Below are 16616 nucleotides of genomic sequence, written 5' to 3'. Positions count from 1 at the left end.
GGTAAATGTTACTATGCAACTTAACTCACACACACGCGCGCCGCCCGGCTTGGCTCGGACGCACGGGTCAAGTCCAATTTTAATTTTTTGCTTGATATGTGTTCAAATCTGGTTTGGTTCGGGGTCGAAGTGGTGTGTCCCTTCGATAAACAGTTAATCAATTCAGTTAGTTGGTTGAACTCGACCCAAATGGTGCATCCCTTTATAGTGTAACTATCTATAAATTAGTTTTTGACCCGAATTGGTGCATCCATTCGGTGACATTTTGCATCTTTTCGTCAAGCCTGTTTACCTCTATAAATAGGCTGTCAGTCTGCATAATTTAATACAACATCAGAGAAGAAAACTTAGTTCATTTCTTCTAGAGTCGAGTCTGCATCCGAAAGAGAGTACAGCACAGTTCTGGTTCAATCAAGGCATTAGAAAGCTGCTTCCTTTCCAGTGCAAGGCAGTCGTTGTATCCTGGGAGACCGACGTCCACTGTTTCAGAAGCTATCGGTGGAGGGCGAATTGGTCTTAAGGAGATAGTGTCCAACACTAGACTCGACTATTCAGAAATCTATATTCTGTAATCTCTAAGTTATTTATATTATTTTAATCGAATTTATTGTGACTCTTTAGAATCAGATTGTTACCGTCAACAAACTGTATTTATGAAAGGTTGTTTAAGTTACAATTATATAAAAATCATTTATATATAACAAGATATCAACTTATCGCTTCTAACACTTCACGCCAGATCTAATCTTACGACTAATTATGATTAATTAAAGAATATTGTTGTGGAAATTAAGTTTTAAGGCTTAAGAGTAGTTAATTTTCAGGTCAGGGTCTCAGGGTCCTGCATAGAAAAGGACCGGGTATTGTCGGCCATGAATTAGCCACAAGAAACCATCCACCTATCTGCTCCCTTGAATGGATCAGATAAATTCCAATTCCAATACCCAGGAAAAGAAAAACCCACCATTTGGGTAGTTGATCAAGCACTCACGCATCTCTTCCTCTTCCTCATGTTGTTCACTGTCTCGTAATTTTAAGATGCAAGACTTGAATCCTATCTTCTATTCTTAGTGACAAAGAAGATCGCTGCTCATGGCTATCCTGGCGGGGATGCTCGCCGGCGTCAAAGGCAAACGGCGCCGCCGCCGCCTGTGTCAGGACGGCTCGACGGAGGCAATGGCTAGCTCGAGGACAATGGTAAGGAGAATCCAGTTATTCGACCACTTTCAAAAGAAGAAGAAAAGAAATTCTATATAGCTTAGCTCTAACTCTGGTTAATTTCTCTTATTAGCAAAGGAGCAACTTGTACAACGAACTCCGTGATTGGGATCTGGGAAGCATTGCTCGCGAGGCGAAGGAGAGGTTGGATGAGAAGTTCAAGAGGTAGCAATAAATTCAGATGCATGCTGTATATAATATACCTTTCTCTGATCAAATCTTTTGCACTACTGCTTGTTTGAGTTTCTTAATCTCTTTGGTGGTAATTAAAAAGGCATCACAGCACCTGCGGGAGCTCAGGAGGGAGCAAAAGTGGACGTGAAAGTGGAAGTGGAAGTGAGGGAGGAGATCACTGCAACAATTTAAGGAGAGAGGTGTTCTCCTCCAAGAAGAGTATGAGGAAGTTCAGCTGGAGTAAATTGGGATGGGGATGGGGATGGAAGGAAGTGGAGCAAGCGGAGTGCGCGGTGTGCTTGGAGGAGTTCAAGCTGGGCGACGTCCTCGTCCACCTGCCGTGCGACCACCGGTTCCATTGGAGCTGCGCCGCTCCTTGGCTCCAGAATAGCTCCTACTGCCCGTTTTGCCGGATGACAGTCAAGTAGTAATTAATGATCATCAAATGACCGAGTTGGGAAGTAGAAGAAAATACTACGAGATTAATATTTCGTTGTGCATATATTTGATCCAGTATTCAGCGTTTAAATCGTTCTGTGTTCTTCGATCGATAGAGATGATAGAGAGAGTACTGGATAAAGACTTTGATAGCTTTAAGACTTTCTTTGAATCTTTTTCTGGGTACAAGTAAATACTAGACGACATGGATCACATAGTTTTGGATAGAGTATAGTTGTTATTTCTTTTTCCAGTATATTTAGCCAAATTATCAGTAATATATGAAAGACAAAGTGTAAATAATTAAATAAGTTTTCTAAAGAATTTTAAAATGCTTATTAGGTTTCATATAATAAAAGTATAATAAGCAGAATCAAATATGATAAGTGTAATCATAAGAACGTAAAAGTGACAAATAAAAGTACATTATAAGTAAGTAGATTTCAGATAGTAAAAATATAATAGATATTTTCAAATTTAACCAATGGTAAGATCAAATATGATAAATATAACTATTTTAATTTAAATATAACCATAAGAACGTAAAAGTGATGGATAAAATTTCGAAACATTAAGAAACAAACTTGTGGGACAAATCAATGAAACAATTAGTACAGTGTAAGTAAGTAGATTTTAGATAGTAAAAATATAATAAATATTTTTAAATTTAAATATTTTAATTTGGATACAAACATAAGAACATAAAAATGACAAATAAAATTTCAAAAGGGTAAGAAACAAATCTGTGAGGCAAATCAATGAAACAATTAGTACAGTGTAAGTAAGTCGATCAGAAATAATAGAGGTTGGTGGGTCACCTCAATAGAGAAACCCTCACCGCCGTGTATTATGTACACAAGGAGATTTCCTGCAACACCGATCCATTAATTTGCTGCATCTAATTTCTGTCAGTCTTTCATTGGTTATAAGTTCACAATCTCGGACGACTGCTCGCTGCAAGGCATTCCTGCAATCAGGACTGGAGAGGATCCTTTCGTGATGCGGTCCCAATATGAACCCATAAATTAAAGAAGAGAATTATTGAGAGTTTGAAGCAGATTGATGTGGATTTGAAATTAGTAGACAACGCCAGCAGACAAGTACGTCTTTAGCTGGGAAATTTTGTAGGGAGGGGGAGGGGATTTTACTTACCTTTATACCCTTAAAAAAAAAGGGGTTATTTGCATAAAAAGACCGGCAAAAATAAGTCTATATGTGCCAATCTCTTGTGTAAATTATGTAGAGATTTAATTATAAAAGAGGTGTACATTTAGTATACAAAATTGGTAAATATTTTAATGCACCTTTAAAAATTATAATCGTAATCCAACGGCTATAATACCCAGTTTTTATACCCGATACTGATTTTTCAGTACCGGTTTCAAAACCACATTAGGTAAAGAAAAAAAAATATTAGTTAAGAATATTTAATTACATGTGCCTAACTTCTTAATTTTTTTATTATACATCAAACTGATTGATAAATAATTAACTTTACGGGTACGAAAGAAGCACTCTACACGTTTTTTTTCTTCCGTTAAGATTTCTCTCTTAAATATAATTATGCCTTAATTCTAAGAGATATTATTTAATATTAAATAATTTAAATTTGATTATTTGGAGATAAACTTTAATTTAAATATAATTCTCTATCTCTATCTATTAAAATTTAATTTAAATCAATCTTAAACTAATGGGAGATATATATAAATAATAATAAATAATCAAAAAGATAAAGTGTAAATTTATTTTCATCAAGTTAATTGTAAAAGACATAAATACCCTTATTTTGATATATATGCATTACTCTCGGTTAATGATATATATGTCTTTTACTTGATAAAATATTAAGATAATATAATTGTCAAAAAATAAGGTGCAAAATTATATATCAAAAAAAAATTACCTACTGAACCGGTAATATCTTTCATTCGTATTATACCCTTAAAGATCTTAACCGTTAGATCTTCATCAAACTGATTGATAAAGAATTAACTCCATGGCACGGAAGAAAAGCTCTACAAAATAAACACCTTCAATTTTAAAAACCCAATCTTGCAATTAGTAAAACCACGTTTTTTATGCAAATAACCCCTTGCTTGGATACATATTCAATTAATTTTCAAGTTAAATCTTGATAATTTAATAGAAAAATAAGAAAATTACACTTAACTAAGAGAAATTTATGAAAACTAGAATAAAGATTTTTTTTTACGTTAAATTTTAATTGTTAGTTAACTCCAGAAATATCTATATAAGAAAAAATAATAGCTTTAAAGAATATGGATGCAAAAACTGTATTGTTTGAGGAGTATATATGTGAATATTAAATTTACAAAAAAAAACCTTTTTTCGCACAATTGATGGAAAATTTAGATTATGCTTTGGAAATATTAAACATGAAGGGTTTGATCTTTCTCTTTCTTTTGTTGAAATTTATCAAAAATATTCTACCTTTTGCTTTTGTTATTATTCACACCTATCATATGATATTTATTGTTTGAACTTTGTATTTTGCTTTAAATGCCTTAAGAACACTACTTAGTAATTACTATCAATAGAGAGGATATTAAATTACCTTTTTTTAAAAAAACATAAAATACCACACATTTGATTTTGAAATCTAGTTCTCCCTTTATTTTTTATCTTAATCTAAAAACTTATTTAAGGTATTAAGATTATTTTGCATCTACCGATACTATAACTCATCTATATGGTAACATAATAAGAGAAGTATATATATATATATATATATATATATATAAAAGGTCTATAGACATTCAATATTCATTGATACAGTTATCATCTGTTGGTGGATCAGTCCAAACTCTAGTTATACAAGCTTGAGAAGCTAGACTGGTTAGCCTATGAGCCACCCCATTATCCGCACTACTAGTAAAACATATCCTAATTCTAGGGTAATTAGAAACACAATGTTTGCATTCAAGTATCGGGTAGATAGACCAATCAACACTATCTATCCACCTGTTAACAACCTTCGCCACACTAAGAGAATCGCTGAAAATTCAGCAGTCCTCTTGATTTAAAAAACCTTCCATCATCTTCAGTCCTTCGAAAAGAGCTAACATTTCCCCAACTAAGGTGCTAGGTAGTGATCAAGGTGGAAGCATTTAGCCGTGCAAAACAAATTTGGATGCTCGAGGAGTATAATGCCTAGTCATCCTTTGTTGTTTCCCCTCCATGAGGCGTCAACCTAGCAGACCAAGTCATTTGTTTGAGGAATGTCCTTGGGTTGAGCACATGGCGCAATGGGAGTGTCTTCTTCATGTTGAACATTTACATTAGGGTTACTTTTTTAGCAACCCCTAACACCGAGGTGGGAGTGAAGTTCGCGCCCCCTCTATAGACTTTGTCATTTCTTGCTTTTCAAATCTCCCACATCAAGGTGAACATATATGCAATATCATTCACATTCACTTGCTCTATCATAAGCATGATCCATCTATCTAGGCGATCCGAAACCTGATCGATTCTTAGCCCAAGATCGCTTGCAAACCAGGTAGTTCGAGCGAAGTTGCAACCCAGAAGAAGATGTTTGATGCTCTCCAGAATAGATTTGCACACTTGGTAGGTGGCATCCATGTGAGGTAAGCGTTCTGCTATCACCTCTCCAACTACAACAGCACCGTTCAGGCAATGCTAAAGAAAGATTTTCACTCTTGGCATAACCTTCTTGCACCCCCATATGATATTCCATAACTTTCATTTTTTTTTTCACGAGAGGAAGAGTTGCACCAATCTCTATTCGAGAGCAAGTTGAAGGCAGTTTTGACCGAGAATTATTCGGATGCGGAGTGCATCCAAACCAATCTATCTAATTTAGTTGTGGTTGTCAGGCTAATGAAAATCTTCCTAATCACCATCGCTACCTCGCTTGCAAGAAGTGCATGAATTTTGCCTGCGTCCCATGCGTCTCTTTCCATCAAGTCTGCCACCTTTACCGTGTCAATTGAGAGTTGCACCTTTGTTAGGTCATGAGGGATCCAAGGGTTTGTAGCAATTGTGATTGATCAGCCATTTACCAGGGTGCCTATCCTCTCAGCTAGCTTTCTAGCTGTAGTTTTAGAGAGGTACTCCATGGGTAGTTTGTGGAACTAGACCCAAAACTTACTAGAAGAGAAACTCCAGCTCTCTACCGAAGTGTTGGGCTTGAGGTGATCAAGAGCAAACATGTCACGGTTGAATGACCATGGTGAGCCAAGCTAGACCCTCAATTTATTGCTGTCATTCTCGAAAAAAGGAAGGAATACATTCTTGCATACTTCCATGAACTCTAGGGACCCCTTTGGATCAAAGCCTTTGAAAGAGAACTCTTGAGCCTAACTAAACCGAAAGATCTTTCCATAACGAGCTTGCCAGTAAGGCAAAAGATTTGGGTTACAAGAAGGAAACCATGTTATCCTCCGGCAATGAGATAACCTCTTTCATACTACCACCAAGAAGGAGCTCTGAGAATCGTTTCAGAAGATACTACAATGAAACAATCGCTATACACCCAACAATTAGACGTGAGTCATTTTACCTACAACTCTTTAACAACATGGTCCACCCTAATTCCCAAAGATCGACCTTTTGACAATAAGAGCATTGTTAGGATCTCAGAAAAAAACTTGCACTCAGCGATTGAATACTGAGTCATTTTTGTCCTTTTCAAATAACTCTCATAGTGTAAAACCACAAGTCTTTACTAGTATCGCTCCAACTAGACATGCATCTCCGGATAAAGATCCAAACCCAAGATATGGCAGCTTTGCAACTCCATGTTTTGTCGACGAGAGAGGCATAGGATGTCTCGGTAGAGATGTCTGATAATGAGAGAGTCCAAATTAAACTGGAGCTTGCTACCTGAGTTGGAAAGATAAGTATGATTGGTCGATCAAGTATGCCACCACCTTGGCCTCTAGTTGAAGAGAGATGTCTGAGAGGTCAAAGGTCGTCAACCCATGATCGAACTTTCCAAGGTATTTTGCCATCACCCACTTCCCCACCTGACATCCTTGCACAACTTTTGTCACCCAGATGGAGAAGAGGGAACCAAAGCTAGGAGTCATGGCTCTTCTTCTTGGCCTGCCCAAATGAGGTGTTAGATAAATATTTGGTTTCCATTGCATTCATCTAGGGGCTATCAATTGAAATGATTAGATGCCCAAGCTAGATTCATTACAAGTGATTTGTTAGTCAAGGACAAACTTCTAAACCAAACCCCTATTCTCCATCAATCAGCATAAAGAATTCCAATTTCTATGGTAAAATGCTATACATCAATGTTAGCTACAATAGATTTTGGAAATCATATCATATTCATAAGATAATAGATTTCCTTTTTTTTAATCTAAAGTCAAATTAGGGGTATTTTAGGTATTTTAATTTTTTTAGTTTCAAAATTAAGGGAATATTTTTTATTTGTTATTAGGTAAAATGAACTCATAATGTTTTTGAGTCATTAAAAGCGAAATTAATACATAGATCAAATTATAAATATCCACGTAATACTTACACTTTCTAAACTTTTTTGTTACCCATATACACTCTTTAAACTAAAAAAAATATCTATATATACATTCTTGAACTAAGAAAAAAAGTAACTATGCGGACCTCTAATTCAAAAAAAAAAAAAAATTGAATCAGGGGATATATGTGGTAAAATAATATTCGAGGAGTGTACACAGAAAGTGGTGATAGTTTAGAATGTCTAAGTGAAATTATTCTTAAAAATAAAATATATAGTGTTTTTATGAGTGCCCAAAGTCGGGTCGGGCCTGGCTTAGCTTAGCCCAGCCCGGTTTAATTGGGCAGGTCGGTCGGGCCATTTGGTCACCTCAAATCGGAGGATGTTACGCAGACAACGGAGCGGGTTGTAGGATCCGCAATCCGGCCCGATAACCTCTCCCTATGCGCACGGCCTTTTATCTCCTGCGGGGCTAGGGTTTGGGTTAGGGTTTACTCTGCTCCTGCTCCGATGTACCTGTACAGCCTGACGCTCCAGAAGGCGACGGGTGTGGTATGCGCTACAATCGGGAGCTTCGTCGGCGGCAAGTCGCAGGAGATCGTGGTTGCTCGTGGCAAGACCCTTGACCTCCTCCGACCGGATGAAGCTGGCAAGATCCAGACCCTCCACTCCGTCGAGGTCTTTGGGGCTGTCCGATCCCTTGTCCAGTTTCGCCTCACTGGCTCCCAGAAAGACTATGTCGTCGTCGGCTCCGACTCCGGCCGAATCGTCATCCTTGAGTACAGCAAGGAGCGCAACTGTTTCGACAAAGTTCACCAGGAGACCTTCGGCAAGTCCGGCTGCCGACGCATTGTCCCAGGTCAGTACCTCGCTGTGGATCCCAAGGGTCGAGCAGTTATGATTGCCGCTGGCGAGAAGCAGAAGCTTGTCTACGTACTCAATCGTGACACCGCTGCCCGACTCACCATCTCTTCCCCCCTCGAGGCCCACAAGTCCCATACCATCACCTACTCCATCACTGGTGTCGACTGCGGCTTCGACAATCCCGTATTCGCTGCCATTGAGCTTGATTACTCTGAGGCCGACCAGGACTCCACAGGCCAGGCTGCTGCGGAGGCACAGAAGCACCTTACCTTCTACGAGCTTGACCTTGGTCTCAACCACGTTTCCCGAAAGTGGTCTGAGCCTGTTGACAATGGCGCCAACCTCCTCGTCACTGTCCCCGGTGGTGGCGATGGCCCCAGCGGTGTCCTTGTTTGTGCTGAGAACTTTATCATCTATCGGAACCAGGGCCACCCTGAAGTCCGTGCTGTCATTCCCCGCCGTGCTGACCTCCCAGCAGAGCGTGGCGTCCTCATCGTCTCTGCTGCCACCCACCGCCAGAAGTCCATGTTCTTCTTCCTCCTTCAGACAGAGTATGGGGACATCTTCAAAGTCACCCTTGATCATGAGGGTGATCGTGTCTCCGAGCTAAAGATCAAGTACTTTGACACCATGCCGGTCACCTCTGCCATGTGCGTCCTCAAGGCTGGCTACCTTTTTGCCGCATCTGAGTTTGGAAATCATGCGCTTTACCAGTTCCAGGCCATCGGGGATGGTGACGACGTTGAATCTTCATCGGCCACGCTGATGGAGACTGAAGAGGGCTTCCAGCCAGTGTTTTTCCAACCCCGTGGCCTGAGAAACCTCATCAGGATCGACCAGATCGAGAGCCTCATGCCCATCATGGACATGAGGGTCATGAACCTCTTTGAGGAGGAGACCCCCCAGATATTCACTCTATGCGGCAGGGGTCCTCGCTCATCCCTGCGGATCCTTAGGCCTGGGCTAGCTATCAGTGAGATGGCCGTCTCACAGCTCCCTGGTGTCCCAAATGCAGTGTGGACTGTCAAGAAGAATGTGAATGATGAGTTTGATGCCTACATTGTCGTGTCTTTTGCTAATGCGACGCTCGTGCTCTCCATTGGTGAGACAGTAGAGGAGGTCAGCGACAGCAAATTCCTTGACACCACTCCTTCCCTCGCAGTCTCTTTGCTGGGTGACGACTCCCTAATGCAGGTCCATCCTAATGGCATTAGGCACATCAGGGAGGATGGTCGTGTCAATGAGTGGAAGACGCCAGGGAAGAAGACCATTGTTAAGGTTGGCTCGAACAGGCTCCAGGTTGTGATCGCCCTGAGTGGAGGGGAGCTTATATATTTTGAAATGGATATGACAGGCCAGTTGATGGAGGTGGAGAAGCATGAGATGCCTGGCGATGTTGCATGTTTGGATATTGCTCCAGTTCCTGAAGGGAGGCAGAGATCACGGTTCCTTGCTGTTGGTTCGTATGATAATACCATTAGAATACTCTCATTGGACCCTGATGATTGCATGCAGATATTGAGCGTTCAAAGTGTTTCCTCACCTCCTGAGTCACTCCTGTTACTCGAAGTGCAGGCATCTACTGGAGGAGAGGATGGTGCAGATCATCCGGCTAGTGTGTTTCTCAATGCTGGCCTACAGAATGGTGTTCTTTTTCGAACAGTAGTTGATATGATCACTGGTCAGCTCTCAGATACTAGATCACGATTCCTGGGTCTAAGAGCCCCTAAGCTGTTCTCCACACTAGTGAGGGGCAGGCAGGCAATGCTTTGTCTGTCCAGTCGGCCCTGGCTTGGCTATATACATCAAGGCCATTTCTTGCTAACCCCCTTGTCTTATGAAACACTTGAATATGCTGCGTCATTTTCTTCTGATCAGTGTGCCGAAGGTGTGGTTGCTGTCGCTGGAGATGCTTTAAGGGTGTTTACCATTGAGCGTTTGGGAGAGACATTTAATGAGACAGTCATCCCTCTCAGATACACTCCACGGAAATTCGTGTTGCTGCCCAAACGCAAATATTTAGCTATTATTGAGAGCGATCAAGGAGCATTCACTGCAGAAGAGCGAGAAGCTACCAGGAAGGAATTCTTGGAAGCAGGAATGGGTGAAAATGGAAATGCAAATAACAGGGAAAAAATGGAGAATGGTGATGGTGGTGGTGGAGATGACGAAGAAGAGAAGGATGATCCTCTTTCTGATGAACAATATGGTTATCCAAAGGCAGAGTCAGATAAGTGGGTGTCTTGCATCAGAATTCTTGATCCAAGGACGGGGAGTCCTACTTGTCTCCTGGAGCTGCAGGAGAATGAGGCTGCCTTCAGTATTTGTACTGTGAACTTTCATGATAAGGAGTATGGGACTCTCCTAGCTGTTGGTACTGCAAAGGGGTTGCAGTTCTGGCCAAGGAGGAGCCTCACTGCTGGTTTTATTCATATATATAAGTTTGTGGATGAAGGAAAATCTCTTGAGCTTGTGCATAAGACACAAGTAGAAGAAGTTCCTCTTGCATTATGCCAGTTTCAAGGAAGGCTACTTGCAGGTATTGGGCCAGTGCTCAGGTTATATGATTTAGGGAAGAGGAAATTGCTTAGGAAATGCGAAAACAAGCTCTTCCCAAGGACAATAGTCTCTATTCATACATACCGTGATAGGATATATGTCGGCGACATCCAAGAGGTACATTTTCCTTCTCTGAATGAAGAATTTCTTGACTTCTTGGTAGTTCAGAAGATTTTCCTTGGTGAATATGAATGCATAGTTTTGAATTGAGGACACAAGTAACCTAGTAATTTGCATTGTTACACTGATGCTGTATCATTTGTTTGATGTCCCGCTACACTATTATTTTATTAGTTACTTTTTGTGAAGCTAGAGGAAGCAATCAATTAGACATATCTGAATTCCTATCCTATTCCTATTTAAGCTGACATTGAGATTTGATTTACTAAACTAGCACTTAGAATTTCAGATGCAGCGAACAATTCTACAAATTTATCTTATGAGTTCTCATATGTTGATTTGTAGAAAGTTGTAGCATACAGATTCCATATATTCCTATATTGGTTTTTCATCCAGTAAATACTTGTACTATTGATAGCATTTTGTAGCATGTCAGGATCTTATAATCCTTTCGTCTTACAATAAGTTCATCCTTTCATAATAAATATGTAGAATGAAATCCTCAAGGAAAAACCTTAACTCACCTACAGTTGTCACTTAACCTTCACTGATTAATGGCGTAGCACTTGAAACTTGATTTCTGTTTATTTGATGGAACTTTGAATTTGAGTTCTTTTTTCAGATCATGAAAATATTTTTCTCTACATAATATGCTTGAACACATAAACAATTTGCAAGCTTATTGATTGGCCTCTTTATATATAATGCAGACCGGATATTCTCGCATACACCTACTCTAAATTATAACTGCTTGCGTTAGCATTCATGTGAATATGTTCAATTCTATCTGACATATTGCAATCCAAATATAAAACATTAAAGTAGCTGACTGTTGCGATTTGAAGAGGAGGAAAACTGAATTACAAAAGGGGAAATTAGTATTCCTGAAGGGAAAGAAAAGAATTTAAGAGAGATTGATGAACTGTTGTAAACTTTCTAAGTTTCTGAAAATTGGTTAAACAAGGTCTGTGTATGTGTGATAGAGCGACATAAAGGAGGAGAATGATAGCCAAGGGATAGGTTTCTTTCTTCTTCTTTTTTCTTTTTTTTCGATGAAAACTGTAAGGCTCAGCTTCATTGCAAATGACAGCCACTATAAGTAAAACAAAAGGAAACCTATTAAAATCATGAACTGTTGTAAACTTTCTAAGTTTCTGAAAATTGGTTAAACTAGTTCTGTGTATGTGTGATAGAGGGACATAAAGGAGGAGAATGATAGCCAAGGGATAGGTTTCTTTCTTCTTCTTTTTTTCTTTTTTTTATAAAAACTGTAAGGCTCATTGCAAATGACAGCCACCATAAGTAAAACAAAAGGAAACCTATTACAATCCCCTGCACACAGCCAAAATTATAACCTAGTGAGGAACAATATCATCACTTTCTTAATATTTTCAGTTTTTCATTTTTTCACCACCGAACAAAAACATCTACTTGGGCCAAAAAAAAGTAAAGAAAAAAAAACTGCAGCAAGTATGAAAGTTTAAGATGTACAATCATCAGAGACAAAACGTCAGGACCCAAAACAGTAATTCATAACAGGATCATTAGCAGCCCCATAAAAACACCATTAATATGCTGGCAGAGCTCAACCAGATTTCTATGTCTAGACTCATGAAAGGTTCTATTGTTCCTTTCAAGCCAAATCTTCTACAAACAAGCTGCCACACAGTCTCCACATCATTTTATAAGATGTAGGAACCCCTCTACACTTCCCCATAGTCCAGATGTCCACCACTTGCTTAGGCTTTTTGAACTGGCCCCAGATATTTCTTGCCTGTATTATTAGCTCTTTAGTGTATATACAATTAAGAAAAAGATAGCAAAGGGATTGGTAGTCCAAACGTTGGAGATGGTAGTTTCCAAGTGATAACTTTCTATAAGGAGTGAGACACTACTGGTTTACCACGTACCACTCCATTTGCTAGGTTGGCTGGATTTAAAGGATTGGATTAGTCTGATTGGAAAGTGATTCTTACCCACTTAAGTCAGTTCAAAATATTCTTTCTCAATACACATGGAAGGCGGTGTCGCCAGTCACAATTAAGTGACATGCACATGTTCTTATGTAGTGTCGAGATGAAGTATTACACCAAAGAAATAAATATTACAATCTAAGTGACTTGCATATGCTGCAAATGAAACATTCTCTTCGAGCTATACTAGTAGCGATTATATTGCATGATACCTCATTTGGCTATCAGATTTGCAGCATATGACTAGCCTAAAAGGTAAAAAGAAGGTTAGATCACTTTTGGTGATGCTTTACATTATTGGTATTACTCCTGTTAAAGGGCTTAACATTAAAACATGTTGAAACATCACAGGGTTGATTTTTGATAAACTTCTTATGGAAGCTGAATTTTTTTGTTTTTCCAGCTTCTCTTGAAACAACCACTGCATTTACTTTTGATTTAATGCTTGTTTTGAGGACCTGAGCTAGACAGTCATTTCCAGGAATTATTCCTTTATCAGTAAATTAGTTGAACCTGTCACTTGATTTATTTCAAGATTGTAATTGCTTGTCTTGTGGATTTCACATATATATTTCACACTTAGAGTTACCTAAATGTTTTTGTTTTGCTTGGCAACTAAACCATGTAGTTCTCCTCATTATATGTACTTATATGAGCAGTATCTCAATGATGGTTTTAACTTTAACCCAGTTCTTTGTGTTGCTTTTACTTGATATTTTTCATTCAGCTTCAAATAGAAAGCAGGCTGTAATACATAGAGCTACTAAAAAGTAAATAAAGTGAGGTGCTTGTTCTTAGTATTCTGAAAATGTTACATAATTGGTGAATTAGTCTGGGGGCCTGCTTGTCTCTCAGTTTTTATCTGCTATTAGGAGTCCAGTGACGTGTTAGTATGTGGATGGACTACTTTAAACATTTGTGCTTGTCTTATTTGAATAATTCATCCTCCAACCTTCTTGTAATGTTGCTAATTACTTCATTTTGCTGGTGTTCCTCTGCAGTCTTTTCATTATTGCAAGTATAGGCGGGATGAAAATCAACTGTACATATTTGCAGATGATTCCGTTCCCAGATGGCTCACGGCATCACATCACATAGATTTTGACACCATGGCAGGAGCAGATAAGTTTGGGAATGTGTATTTTGTCCGTCTGGCACAGGATGTGTCAGATGAGATTGAAGAAGATCCAACAGGAGGCAAAATTAAGTGGGAGCAAGGAAAGTTAAATGGTGCTCCCAACAAAGTGGAGGAGATTGTGCAGTTTCATGTGGGTGACGTAGTCACATGCTTGCAGAAGGCCTCCTTAATACCTGGAGGGGGTGAATGCCTAATTTTTGGGACTGTGATGGGTAGTCTGGGGGCATTACTTGCATTTACCTCTAGAGAAGATGTAGATTTCTTCTCACACTTGGAGATGCACATGAGGCAGGAACATCCACCATTGTGTGGAAGAGATCATATGGCCTATAGATCTGCTTATTTCCCAGTCAAGGTAAGTGTTTCCAGACTAATACATACTAATGCATCATATATTTGTTATCCAGGTCATATTAATTCCTTGCAATAGCTAGAAGGATTATATAGAAACTCTATTTTTAACTAGATCGAGTTTCGGACTGCCAATAATCATGATTCTAATTTTAAAACTACAAGAGATCGACAGTATGTCAATGTCTACTATATTGCTTAGAAACAGTTACAACTACCTTGTTCAGCGCAGATCCATTGAACTTCAGTACTGGCCATATTCTAAAACATTGTTGGCTTATTTGCCAATTCTATCTATAACTAGCATCTGGCATTTTAGCCTGTCATAGTAATATCTTTTAAAAGTGAGGTATCAGTGAAATTTTGCTGCTATAATTTTTCTTTTTCTTTTTTTAACTTGAAAGACTCACTGCAAGCTGTTTCTTTTGAAATTTTTGGCAATTGTATGAATCCAGATATGTGAGTACAATGAGAAAACTATTATAGTCCTGGACTGATACTAAGTAATATTGATTCTGCAGGATGTTATTGATGGCGATCTATGTGAGCAGTTTCCTACCCTTCTGCCTGATTTGCAGAGGAAGATTGCTGATGAACTGGACAGGACCCCTGGTGAAATTTTGAAGAAACTAGAAGACATCAGAAATAAGATTATCTGAGGCTGTTGCGAGAACGAAGATAACAACAATCACATGCTAATGTGTTAGCTCGAGATTGTACTGTGTAAAATGGCATTGTTTTGCATCTATTACAAGTCATTGCAAGTTCCTTTCATTGTTGATGCCAACTGCAATCGGCATCAATCTGCTAAAATTGTTAGGCATCAATCTGCTAAAATTGTTAGGCTTTTTGAGGAGTTGTCGTCGATGTGTTGTAACCGTCATTGCATATTTATTAACTAGCTACTAGGATTAGGTGTTGCTGATTCTGCTTTAATTTTCAGCCTGTTGAATCTCCTGGAAGGTTGCAAGATTATCCTTGCTTTCCTATGTATATGTAATATGTTGCACCACTTACTTTTGGCATCTTTTTTTTCTGGGCCTATGACTGGTCGTAGCTTGCAGCTCCAAAAGATGATCTAGCGGTATCCAGTCCAGGAAATCCTGCACATATTTTGGAAGATATCTCGTTCAAACAAGTTGCCAGGATGTGCCTCTTTGCGGAGTATTGAAAGTTCAAACACTTCCATCCAGTTTAAGCTGAGCATATCTCTCACTCTAATCAACTGAAATATTAAGTAAACCATAAGTTTCAAGTTCTTGTTCGGATGCTTATTAGTAAATCATCCTTAATTATAACCTTTCCATTTGTTGAGGCTTATATTATCTTGTTTGAAAGAGAATTGGAGGAAAAGAAATGGTGGAAAAAGTCAGCAGAATATCTTTATGAGTTCTAGTTAGTGATTTTCAAATTAATTTTTTATGCAATCATTTTGTTATAAAATGTTCTCGACGGAATTAATTGGCCATCCTGGTATATAGAGATAATCATACTTTTCTATCAATCTAGAAGATCTATTAAATGTTGCTTCCCTGTAACGTTTTATGTCGATCATCTACAAAATATCTACGAAATAGTATTAGTTTTTCACAATAATATTATTGAATAACTTACAAAATTTATTATGAAATAGGAAAAAAAAAATCAAAACTAAAGTTGTCGAGAACTTCACTATCCCGTCCACTTCTCGAGAACTTTGTTTCTTTCTCGTCTCGTCTCCTCTCTATTTCTTTGCACAACATGTAGCACTTTCTAGAGAAGGATTAAATTTTAAGATTGGCTTTGCACCCTTGGACGAAACCCAGTCCTATCTTTTATTAAGAAAAAATGCAATAAAAATTTCATGAACCGACATTTTTATAACACCTAGTTTAATTATGTCCACTCCACGAGCCCACACGGAACATGCTGCATGTGTGATAACTTAGTTAGTTGTCGACAATTAACTAAATTACATATCAACACCATAATTTATCTACTAATATCTCAACCATAAATAACTTATGTCAAGGTATTAACAAAGTACGAATAATTCTAATAGAGTCTTCTGTAAGTCATAACATATCATTAAGAGCATCTCACTATTATATATACATAACGGTTGTATATACATAATATCAAGTATAAACTCACATATTATAGAAATAACAAGGATAAAACCATCACTCTGAAAAGTCTATATAATATAAACTCATCTAACATATAATACTAAATATATTCTACTCTTCAATCATTAGCAGTGTCTCTAATAAAGTATCCCACTCAATCTGTTCACTTGGGTTTTTGAAAATGAAAAACAAAGATATCATAA

The 16616-nt window shown here is 38.4% G+C and overlaps 2 protein-coding genes across 2 annotated transcripts; both read left to right on the top strand.

The window, feature by feature from the left end:
- The first annotated feature begins 910 nt into the window (after nt 1–910).
- On the top strand, nt 911–2057 carry LOC140760246 (uncharacterized). The gene is made up of 3 exons (XM_073097119.1): nt 911–1197; nt 1292–1383; nt 1493–2057. The coding sequence occupies exons 1-3, from the start codon at nt 1093–1095 to the stop codon at nt 1818–1820; spliced, it is 525 nt and encodes a 174-aa protein (XP_072953220.1). The 5' UTR covers nt 911–1092; the 3' UTR covers nt 1821–2057.
- Nucleotides 2058–7778: 5721 nt separating this feature from the next.
- LOC140759931 (spliceosome-associated protein 130 A) lies at nt 7779–15241 on the top strand. Its single transcript, XM_073096642.1, has 3 exons — nt 7779–10840; nt 13818–14309; nt 14827–15241. Exons 1-3 carry the CDS (start codon nt 7811–7813, stop codon nt 14962–14964), a joined length of 3660 nt encoding a protein of 1219 aa, XP_072952743.1. The 5' UTR covers nt 7779–7810; the 3' UTR covers nt 14965–15241.
- Nucleotides 15242–16616: the final 1375 nt, after the last annotated feature.

This window comes from Typha angustifolia, chromosome 5 (genome assembly GCF_048772165.1).
Source record: "Typha angustifolia cultivar Huaian chromosome 5, ASM4877216v1, whole genome shotgun sequence".
NCBI lineage: Eukaryota > Viridiplantae > Streptophyta > Magnoliopsida > Poales > Typhaceae > Typha > Typha angustifolia.
This window is presented reverse-complemented; position numbering and strand designations above follow the sequence as displayed.